At 41.3% G+C, this 12,354-nt stretch overlaps 1 protein-coding gene across 13 annotated transcripts in view; it reads right to left on the bottom strand.

The window, feature by feature from the left end:
* Crem (cAMP responsive element modulator) overlaps positions 1-12,354 on the bottom strand; it is a 71,474-nt gene that overhangs the window by 48,989 nt on the left and 10,131 nt on the right. For all 13 annotated transcript variants that reach the window (XM_074056376.1, XM_074056377.1, XM_074056379.1 and 10 more), the window contains one exon: positions 3,189-3,312. In XM_074056376.1, coding sequence (XP_073912477.1) covers positions 3,189-3,312 — 124 coding nt within the window. The remainder of the gene's footprint in view (positions 1-3,188; positions 3,313-12,354) is intronic.

Raw genomic sequence — 12,354 nt, 5'->3', positions numbered from 1 at the left:
GGTCCTGAGTTCAAACCCCAGTTTGAACTCACACACACACACAAAAATTCTGTGTTCACACACACAATTCTTAGCTATCAGAATTTTTTGTCACACACACACACAAAAAAAATTCTGATAGCTAAGAATTGTGTTCTAATTCTTCAAAAAATTATTACTCATGACAGCACAGAGGCTAATTCTTAGATAACTAAAATAATCATGGAGTAGCATACAGATTCCTTTCAATTTCTTCACATTTCTAGTACATGAAAGATTTTTTAAGTTTATTTATTAAACAATACAATTTTTAAAAATGATTAAAAAGTTTATTATTTAAAAAATTTTTTTTTTCAAGAGCAGGTTCACTATGAAGTTCAGGCTGGCCTGGAACTCACTGTTCAACCCAGGCTGGCCTGAGCTCTCTGTCCAAGTGCCTCGGCCTCCCAGTGTTGCAATGACAGACAGGGACCATGGTGCCCAGTCACAGTTTAGTTTGTTCAGATCGTCAAACACAGGAAAGAGAAAAAGAGCCAAATCCACAAGCCTGTGGTTTTAGAAAAGCGTTACAAATGTAGCGTTTCCCAGTTCCTTGACTGGGTCTCCTCAGAAGTCCTCCCTCCCATCTGTTTTTGTCTAAAACATTTCCAACTCACCCCACCCCAGTCCTCATTCCTTGGTCTTACAAACCCGCCTTTCTCTGTTATTTTACAGACAAATTTCTTAAAGAATTTCTACTCCCAACTTCCTTGTGCAGCCTCTTATTGTTTAACCTCCTAAATCCTAGTCCTTGTCACTGGACCTCTTAGCAATGTGTCACTGAGGCTCACAGAGCTGGCTGTCCCAGCCCTAAGACTCTAAGAACTGCAGATTAGCAACTTTAAACAACGGGAGCCGGGTCCTCGTGACTCGCATGTGTAATCCTAGCTACTTCAGAGGCTGAGATTGGAAGATTGCATTTAGAGGAGGTGGGGGTGTGTTTTGCGAGACCCCATCTCAACCAATACCTGGGCACAGTGGTTTGCACCTGTCATCCTAAGCTAGGCAAGAGGCTGAATTCAGGAGGACTGGGATTCCAGGCCAGCCTAGAATGGTAGTGGTGGTGGGGGCGGGGGATGAGTGGATAGTTCGTGAGGCCCCATCTCAACAGAAAAAAGCTGGGTGCAGTGGTGCATGCCTATCATTCCAGAGACAGGGGGAATTGTAAAATAGACAAATCTCAGTCTGGGCTGGTCTGAACAAAAAGACCCTATCTCCAAAATAACCACAGAAAAAACAGTTGAGAGTATGTCTCAAGTAATAGAGCACCTGCCTTGCAAGTGCAAAGCCCTGAGTTCAAATCCCAGTATCATGAGAAAAAAATTAAAAACATTGGGGATCTACAGTTCTGACTGTACTGGCCTATAGTCTGGGGGTACAATGATGTGTGTAGATGTTAGTGAGTCAGTATCTAAAGGGAGGGAAGTGGAGAGGCAGAAGGGAGGTTTGTTTTCAACTATAACTTCAGCAAGCAATGGCAGAATTATCAGCAAGAATTATAGTTATAAAAACACTGGAAGAGTCCAAATTCATGAAAAAATATATGTGTATTCTATTCTACTATTTTCGATTCTCACAAAAAAGACTAAGAAAGAAGATACACAAAAATGATCATAATGATTAAATTTTTGGATGTTAAGATCAGGATAGTTTTATGTATGCTCTTCCTTTTAATAATATCTATTTTGTAAATGTTATACAATGAACATGCTTTCCTTTTTTGGTGGTATTGAGGTTTCAACTCAGGACCTCACACTTGCTAAGCAGGCGTTCTACCACTTGAGCCACTCTGCCAGCCCTGAGCATGCATTTTGAAACAAGAAAAGCATTACCATTTTTTTTAAAGCAAAAGGCCCACACGCCTGTCTTCCAGGGTGGCAGGATGTTGCTAGGGAGATGAAACTCCACAGAACTTGCGGAAAACCTCCAGGGAATGAGTGGGTGTTGGCAACCCGAAAGGGGGAAAGAAAAGCAGGCTGGGTGCATGGGGCCCAGCCTGAAGAGACGAAATCTCACAGGAACCAGTTGGGCCTGGGACAATCCCACAAAGGCCTGTTGCTCCCTAGACCTTCCAGGCAGCCACCAGCTCCTCTGCAGTCTCCCTTTAAGATTTTGCTAAGGTTTCAGTACCCCTCTTTATCCCCCATTCCCATGGCTCCACCAGGCACCCTGATGATGTTCACCCTACTGGCTGGCTGATTGGCAGCCACACCTGCCCTGTGTTACAACACAGTGAGCATCTGAAGATGTCAACAACCCTCTGCTTACCTTCACTGGCTCAACTTCTGGCCCAGACACTAGGCTCCAGTTAAGCACGATGACTGTGGTTCTCTGACATCCCACATGCTGACTCTGTGTTCCGCACACTCTACCCTCTTACCCAGAATCTCCTTCCCTTCCCACAGCAACCTGGCAAACTCCTACTTGCCCTTCACGTCTAGCTCAAGTGAAAAATCCTCTGTAAACTGTTTCTAGTCAAGTGCCTACTTCCTCCTCTATATGCCTTATTCATTTTGTACTCTGCAGGCGACTAGAATTATAATTAAAGTATTTGTCTATACCACTATACCACGAGGTGTTCAAGGCCAGGAATTATAAATCCCTGCACATTTAGAACAGTGCCTAGACACAGGAGTTCTTCAGTATGTGATAAACTAATCAATACATAAATGTGCTTGTTTTAAGTACATATTTTATAGATATATCAGAAATAAGTTTTAGGCACTGAAAAACAGGCATCTACTGATACTAGTGGTCTCTGAACAAAGCCAATTCAAAATTCAAGGCCAAAACAAAAAGCAAGTGAAATGCAAGCCAACAATATGGTGCAAATAAGATTTCTGACATTTTTCTAGCTAACGATATTAGAATGCTATCAACTTGGAATTAGCAACCCATTGAAGTAGAAATTTGAGGATTACATGTTACGGAGGGGTTTTTAATCTTCCCTTGCCACAGTGGTGGTGGTGGTGGAAGTAGGAACACCATCAATGAGTGTTACAATGCAAAAGTAACTAAAATGCATGTCTTCGCTACAAAGTCAAATCAATAAACATGGCCAATCACTAGGGAACATGGGGGATTTGAGATCCACTACAGGAAACCAGAGTCTGCCCATGATTCTCATTTGCATACATTTTAATTTGTCTCTGGGCCTGCCTATGGCCTACCTGAGCTAAAGTAGGGATTGAATTTTGGCCAGCCTGAGTCTGCATATGAGCAGAATCACTCTCTGCCACAGAATCTGTTACACTTCCATCCTGCTGAGGTTCAACTGTTTCCATGGTCATTTGTCTGAAAAGACAATAAAAAGGAAAAAGCATTAAAGCCCTAACTGAAGTATCTGGAAATACCAAATACCACTCTTCCTGGCTTTCTGTTATTCCTTTCTGACAGCCAATTGTACTACTTATTTCTTCAAGATGCAGGTCCAGTGTAGTATTCTAACTCTCCAATCTTAAGACACATTCTCAGCTTGCTAGATATGAAGGTTACAGCAAAGTATTTTATAGGAATACTATAGGATTATTTTAAAACTTAAGACAATCTTACAATAAATTCTTCTTAAAAATGATTTTAAGTGTTCTTTTTGTGTGTGTGCATGTGACATTAAGGTTTGAACTCAGGGCCTACACTTTGAGCCATTCCACCAGCCCTTTTTTGTGTTGGGGTTTTTCAAGATAGGGTCTCTCAAACTGTTTGCCTGGGGTGACTTCAAACCACAATCCTCCTGATCTCTGCCTCCTGAGTAGCTAGGATTATAGGTATGAGTCTTGGTGCCGGGCTAAGTGGTCTGTTCAGTATGAATAAGTGATGAAAAATTAGGATTTCTATTTTACATGAAAAGTATAACTATTCTATGACTCTCAAGCCCTAAAGCACCTGCTTTAACTACAGTGTGGTATGAAAGAGTTTCTCCACTGTCTGAATTAAATGTGTTGTAATTATATGTCTTGCTTTGTTAGAACTGTTTTCTGAAAAACAAACCTCCCCAAGACATTGAATCAGTAAGGACTGGCCACTTACCTCAACCTCCCCAATTGTTTTATTTGTTTGCAGTTCTGGGGATGGAACCCAGGGCCTCACCCATGCTAGGCAAGTGCTCTACCACTGAACTACATCCTCAGCCCCTCTCCAGTTATTTAAAGAGAAGGGTTCTTCTCTTTATTTTTTTCAGGAAAAATTTTGGAGATGATTTTACTCTGCCTCTGAATCCAATTTAAGTTAATGATTTTGATATGGAGTCTTTCTAGAAGGTAAATCATATTATAATAAATCCCATTATAAAAAATATAAAATACAAACAAAATTAATTAAGCTAAGTTAAATTTTTATAACTTCCTTATGGGTACTACTCCCTGCCTGCTATATATCTTTTCAAATGTCAATAGCACACTGTTAGCCAAGCACTGGTGGCTCATGGCTTTAATCCTGGCTAGTCAAGAGGCAGAGATCAGGAAGACTGCAGTACAAAGTCAGCCCTAGGCAAATAGTTTGTGAAACCCTATCTCAAAAAACCCTTCACAAAAAAAGGGGTAGAGGAGTGGGTTAAGTGGAAAGAGGACCTGCCTAGCAAGTGTGAGGCCCTGAGTTCAAAGTCTAGTGCCACATAAAAAAAAAAGCACAGTTTTTTTCTACCTTAGTTGTCTAAATGTATATCCAAGAAGTATGTAACTCAATCACAACCTTGAATTAAAATGTCCAATTTTTTTTAAATGTCCAAATTTTTTCCAGGTTTAATTGGTTACTAGATCCTATATTCTCTCATCTACTACTTCTTTTCTTTCTCATCCATTTCTCACTTAATACCTTCTTTGCATTTCAGTAGCCTTTATGTGAATCCAAGCCTTCCATTTGCTAATCTGTTGACTACTACAGTCAATACTACAAAGTCATTTTAATATTTATAACTGACCATGACAATGTAGATCAATTATACTAAAATAAAAACCTATACTCTACACCATGGGAAAATGTCTTCTCTTAATACTTCCCAATCCATTTATCTCTTTTTTTATTACTTTCCAGGATAGCCTCTCAAAGTTCGAATAAACATAAGTCGTCTTCATTCATAAATTGCTAATTTCCGCTGCTCTACTTTGCATATGTAACAGTTACTAAGGAGAATGTCACAGAATCTGAGTTCTGTAGGATATGAAAGGGTATTATCTGGGAAAAGGAGATGGAGGAATGCTTGTGAACTTTTTTGCCTGGGCTAGCCTGGAACCAGACCCTATCTCAACAGGAAAAAAACTGGCATGGTGACATGTACCTGTCATCCCAGCTTTTGCTGAAAGAATAAACAGGACGACGACGGTCCTGGCCAGCCTGGGCAAAAGCGAGATCTTATCTCAAAAATAACAAGAGCAAAAACACCTAGAGGTTTACAGCTCTCATAAGGTTCAGCTAAAACCTAAGTTTCAACTCAAAAATTACATGGTGAAAGACCTTTCTTAGTAAATTTTGATTTTTCAGAAATGTTTATTCATCTACATAACAGGCTCTGAAAATACAAAAGGGGTGAGTTATGACTGTGCTGAGGAATTCATTAACTACCTGATTCTTGGTTCCTCAATGTATGGTCCTTGGATAATCTGCATTAGAATCAACTAAATTATTTGTTTTTAAAAATGACTCACACCTGTAATCTTAGCTACTTGGGAGACTGAGATGGAGAGGATCATAATTTGAGACAAATATTTCAAGAGACCCCATCTCCAAAATAACCAGATCAAAAATGGGCTACAGGTGCAGCTCAAGTGGTAGAGCATCTGCTTTGCAGGTGCAAGGCTCTGAGTTCAAACCTCAGTCCCAGAAAAATGCAGATTCTACAGTGGAACAGCACTGGCCTGTGCCTAGCATATTCAAGGTCTTGGCTTCAATCCCCAACACAGAAAAAAAGTGCAGATTCCCTCCACACACTCTAATTTTTTATACTCAAGTGATTCCATTTATGTGAAAATTTGAAAAACACTTGGCTTAGTCGTAGACCGAGTGATAGACAAAGTAACTTCTTAAACTGTTAGAAGTAGGTTGTGTATGACATGGTTTGGAAAACAGGGTAGGAATGGTGAGATCTGCCCAAGGGTGGGGCTGCGTGAGTTGTCTGTTGAAGGAAAGGGAAGTCCAAAGTGTGTTTGGGGAGCTGACTGGAGTACAAAATCTGGGTATAGGGGGTGAAGGCTAGTTAGACTTAGTGGGGAGGGGACAGAGGAAGGCTGGTAGAAGGGCTAAGAAGATTGTGTTGAACCAGATCAGGAATAGTTAGACAATGATTTCCAGCTTGGATGTTTCTTCTACTCTAGTCCTTCAGTGTCCATGGAGTCAATCTATAGCGGATCAAGTTTGAACTATTTGATCTTAACATAGAATTCAGTTAAGAAACAGACAATAAGAAAAAGTTACCTACTAATAGGCAAACAGCCCAAAGTCTATCTATGAAAATTTCTAAAAACAAGAATCTCTCTTAGTTCTACGTTTAATGATTTATTTTTATTTTGAATAGAATACTCATTTATGTTTTGTGAAGATAATGGATATAGGAAGTGACAGTTGACAACGAGAAAGGGGAACTTAACATAGAATATAATCAACAGATGGAGAATTCAAGTGTGTGGCAATTTGGATCTATATAGGATAAAGCTGCATAGTTCTTTACACTCGAGAAATTGGAGGATTTGTGAGTGACAATTTAGTAAGTGATATTTATAATAACTTCTGAATCATCAAGAAAAGGTTAGTTATGTTTAGTATACTTTAGATGATACATATCATAGAATCCAAGAAGATCTCTATCAGAAAAATATATTTTAATGCTAAAGAAAATAAACCTAAATTATACAGGGCTCATTTTTGAGATATAATTAAAGACTTTAGAAGTTATAAAACAGATTTCAAATGTTTTACATATGAAAGTGTTTTATATATATATTATCTCATGCAACCACCTTAATTATCTTCTTGGGTATTTCCCAGAGCTCAATCCCAGAGTTCTTTGCTGTCTTCCCTTTTTCAGTGTATATAATAAATGTAATATGACTCCCTCAACCCTATGGTGTTGAAGATAGCTCTCACATCTGTATTTACACACACCTCCCTCCTATTGAGAATCATGGAGTTTTCACTTTCCTTGTATCCATTCAAGTTCCAAAACAAGCACAGTGTGTCTCTATGTCAGAATCAGATCAACCCTTTCCCCCCTCAAAGTTAAGTATCAGTCACATCAGAACACCTTGAGGCCTTGAGGCTCCTGGTGAAATGGCAGAAATGGAGGTCAGCAGGTACCCATTAATCTCCTTCCCAGACTGCTACTTGGAGTCATTTGTTACCTCCCATCCCAACACCAGATCAAGCTGCTAAGTTGCTGCTCTCACAATTGCTGCCCTCCACCTAGTACCACACATTACAGATACCAGGCCTCTTCTTAAGCCATGGGGACTAAATTGTGATGCCCTGATACCCCTGCCAGAATCATATCCAATATCACCTCACATTCCCATTTCCCCACTGCCCGCTTCATCTTCTCCCTCATAACTAATGCTTCCACTCCCTGTAATACAATCCCTCACCCCTTTCTCCTTCCAAACATTAGCAGAATGCTATCAGGAACTCCCAAAGTCCCCCACATTTATCTCAAGAGGCAGCTGCTCACCAACCCACACTCAGTGAAGGCCACAACACTGACTTCACTTCCTCTGTTGACCACTATTGCTTCCCAGCTGCTGTTCTTCTATTCCATCTTCAAGACCTTCCTTCCATGGAGGCCCAAGGTACCCAGCTGCCCCATCCTGTACAGGTCCATGCGAAGATTTTCGTGCTCTACTCACCTCCAGATGCGGACTTTGGCCCCGGACTTAAAAGGCTTCGTCTCTGCCATTCTCTGCATGTTCAACATTCAAAGTAACGATCTGTCCTTCACTCTCATGCCTCAGTCCAATGACTGACTTGCTCTATGCTACTTCAGTCATCTACTCAACTGGCTGGCCACACACTAAACCTTGTTGGTGGACAAAACTGCTCTAGCTCTGAAATAATTCACTCCAACATCCCACTCTGACTACACCATCCCATCCTTCCAGTTTAGGTCCTCCCTCAGTTACTCCCACCACACCCATAATTCCACCACCCTGAGATCTGCAGTCCACTTTCTCCCTTCCTGTCAGCCTCCTCCCTTCTTCGTTTCCCACTCTACTCTGCTAGCATGGTTTCTCATTTTACCTGCTGTTTCCCACTTCCCTGGATTCCCTTGGCCCTTTTCTTTTTTGGTATCTCAGTAAATACCCACCTGTCTAAAACCAGCTCTCTGTCACCTCTATGCCTGTACCAAGACTGATGAAAGTAATAAAGAAAAGTGCAAAATGAAGTGCTATTAAAGGTATTGTCTTTGTGATTTTTCAGTCTCAATTGGGCAGCAATCTTTCTGAGTTTCCCAGGTCAGCTTACTCTCCCATTCTCCCCAACTGTTTCACATTCTCTCCCTTTTCTCAAATCCCTGAATTTACCTAATTACACTCAACATAGGACCTTCCCTCCTGATTGTACTAAGAACCCTCTTGACTTCCCTATTACCAAGTCAATAAACTCACATCTACACCCACCATTCTCCTTGTTTCTTGTCTTTCCACTCCCAAATTTTTTTATTTGCAGTACTGGGGCTTGAACTAAGGACCTAACTTTTAGCCACTCCACCAGCCCTTTTTTGTGATGGGTTTTTTTGAGATGGGCCTCATGAACTATTTGCCCGGGCTGGCTTCAAACTTCGATCCTGCCTCCTGAATAGCTAGGATTACAGGTGTGAGCCAACAGCGCCTGGCTCAACTCCTACATTTCTGTATCTGTTCTCTGGATGGCATGTTCTTCTCTGCTTTCTTCAGTGGCACTATATTATCAGCAACCCCTCTCCTCTTGCTAGTGGTTTTCTCCTATCAAGACTTAAATACGGACTGGAGGAGTGGCTCAGGTGGTAGAATGCTTGCTTTATAAGTGTGAAGTCCTGAGTTCCAACCCCTGGCCCACAAAAAAAAAAATGCAGAAAAGACTTAAATACCCACATGGAGTGGCTCAAGTGGTAGAGCGCTTACCTAGCAAGCTTGAGGCCCTGAGTTCAATCCCCAGTATGCCAAAACAAACAAACCCAAGTCTCTCCCATTTCAAATACACACACACACACACACACACACACACACACACACACACACAGCTGGCAGAGTGACTCAAGTGATACAGCGCCTGCCTAGCAAGTGTGAGTTCCTGCATTCAAACCCCAGTAGTGCAAAACATGTACACACACACACACACACACAACCCCACCAATCTACCGTCTCAGAACCAGAAATCCCTCTGTAGCTGTTCTCTTAAACCTCTCTTCCCCCTCTGCTAAACTACTTGAAAGAACCGCCAACACTATCCCCATTTCTTCACCCCCACCAACTCCCACACAACCCAAACTTGCCTCTGACTCTCCAATGCTTCTGTAGAGAAGGTAACTCATCTGTCACTAAACCTCGCGTGACCATTTGGCAGCATCGTGCTGTTGGCAACGCCTTCCTTCTTGAACTCTGCCTTGTCGGCTGATCCTGCATTTTCTTGTCTTCCTCCAGCTCTCCAACAGTCCCTCCCCGAGCTGCCCGCTGAGTCCTTCCTCACACAGTGTTAGTCCTTCCATCTTCAGATACTTAGCTTTCTTCACTCTCTCAGGTCTCTCCCTGTTGAACATCACCCACTTTTCTGGATTCAAATGTGTCTTAAACCTCTGACTTGGCCCAAGTCTACATCTCCAGCCAGAGGTCTCTCTGGAATTCCAAAATCATATATGAAATATATATGAAAGTGCCTGTTTAGTTTTTTCCAAACAAATGTCTTGAAGGAACCTCAGAACTGATGGGCCCCAAACTAAACTCTTCTTCCTCTACACACATGTACTTTCTCCTGAGTTTCCTCTCTCAGGAAAAGGGACCCCACCATCCACCCAGTTGATCAGAGTGTCACCCCTGAAACTCCCTCCCTCTTATTGCTTACAGTATCATCTGGTGATTCTTTTTCCTAAAGAACAACTAAGCATTTCTCTACAGTCCCACTGCCACCACTGTACCTCCTGGCTCCAATTCATGCCCGCAGATATCTTTCTAGAATATTCTATTTCTGCTTAAAAGTCTTCAATAACTCCATAATGTCTGTGGGATAAAATCCAAACATCTTATAGTAATAATCATAACCACAAGTACTTTTTATTGAACATTTGTCATGGTAAATGCTTAGTAGTTTTGATTCTCAACTTTATAAAACAAACAATTAGTTATTATTTCATTTATTTATTGTTTTGGTGGGACTGGAGTTTGAGCTCAGGGCTTCAGGCGTTCTATCACTTAAACCACATCTCCCGTCCATTTTGCTCCGGGTATTTTTGAGATGGGGTCTCAAAAACTATTTTCCCAGGCTGGCTTTGGACCACAATACTCCCAATCTCAGCCTCCCAAACAGCTAGGATTACAGGTGTGAGCCACTTTTAGAAAAAGGAAAAGGAGGTAAGGAAGTTAAGAATCTGAGCTCGGGCCAGGTACAGTGGACTATCACGCCTGGGTTGTAGGTTGAGATAGGGATCTTGCTAACTTTTTGCCTTGGCTGGCCTCAAACCACAATCCTCCTGATCTATTCCTCCTGAGTAACTGAGATTACAGGCATGCACCACCATACTTGACCTGCCAGGTTTTGATCCAAGATCTTTTTCCAAAGTCCACCTTCTCCATTACCAAACCAAACTGTCATTCAAGCTCTTTGATAATGTGATTTCATTTCACTTTTTCAGCCATGATGGAAGGAAACCTCTGAAACTGTGAGTAGACTAAATCTTTCCTCCTTTTCAGTTGCTTATGTTGGCATTCTGTCTCCGTGACAAGAAAGATGGCTAAGACACAGCCACACCTCCATTCACTTGGTTCCTTCCCTCGCTCTGTGCTGTAGTCTCCTACAGCACAGACTTTTTTTTTTCAAGAGTTCATCTTATTCCCCCATTCTTTGTCCACCTCTCCTTCTTTGTCCAACATGCAAATTCTTTCTCATTTTTCAGGGCCTACCTCAAGGCTATCATCTTTCACAAACCTATCCTAACAGGCCTGGACAGAACTAGTTATTCTCTTCAGGGTTCCCAAGTGCACTTCATGTGACCCCCTCCATTACAGTGCTTGTCTAGCATGTAACACCTTTGCTCCACAGTGCTGACACATGTATAAGCAACTCAGACAAAGGAACCACATCTTAAAGAGCTACATGTTCCCAGTTCCTAGTCCAGAACATGTAAGTGTTAAGTAGACTAATTAATCAATTATTCTGTCAGATGTTGCTATAGTGACAAAAATAAGGTTCTGAGTAGTAAGTGACTTCTAGAGGTCACTTGTGAGGTAGTATGATAGAGGGTGAAGAGATCCTCTGACTATGACTCAAGGGTTCCTTCCCCCGTCAGTGCCTGAGTATTCCAGTTTAGATGACATTTTACAAGAAGGATGCCCTGCTGGGTGCTAGTGGCTGACACCTGTAATCCTAGCTATTGAGGAGGCAGAAATCAGGAGGATCGCAGTTCAAAGCCAGCCCAAGCAAATAGTTCGAGAGACCCTCTCTCTAAAAACCCCATCACAAAAATAGGGCTGGTGGAGTGGCTCAAGGTGAAGGACCTGAGTTCAAATCCCAGTACTGAAAAAAAAAAAAAAAAAGCAAAAGAAGAATGATGTCCTTTGAACATGTTATGGTTGCTGTTACAATCTTTATTCAAACATGCTGTGTAATTTCGCACTGGGTTTGTGGGCTCCTATTCCACCTGCATTACTTAGATCACTTTAATATGGCACTTTGTGCATGCCATTCAGTGAAAGTTTGATGCTAAAATCAGTCTGTTTGAAGGGAAGTACAACACTAGCAATTAAAAAAATATATCCTATCATTTTCAAGGAAGTTTATTGTGCTGGCCTATGTACAAATGCTCTCTGGTTCAACCTCCTAAACCCACAAAAACTTAAGCCTAAGGCAACTCAGCACCAAAGATTCAAGCAGCATTTATGTGCTGGACATGCGTGAAGCACTATCACAGAACTCACCTATAAATGAGGAGCAAACAACACTAACATCTGTAAATCAGCCTTAACTGTTCCAGACAGAATTTATGAAGAAGAGAAAGCCAGTATCATCTTGCATTGCTCACTATAAACTTTATAGCTAAATGTCCTAAAATTGAAGAGATGCATCATGGAATATACTGCCCAAAACCTCACTTTCTATAGCAGCCAAATATTAAACATAGTTGCACTAAAGCTAAGAGAATAATTTTTCAAAGTAATAAATTATGCA

Source organism: Castor canadensis, chromosome 15 (assembly GCF_047511655.1).
Source record: "Castor canadensis chromosome 15, mCasCan1.hap1v2, whole genome shotgun sequence".
Lineage (NCBI taxonomy): Eukaryota > Metazoa > Chordata > Mammalia > Rodentia > Castoridae > Castor > Castor canadensis.
This window is presented reverse-complemented; position numbering and strand designations above follow the sequence as displayed.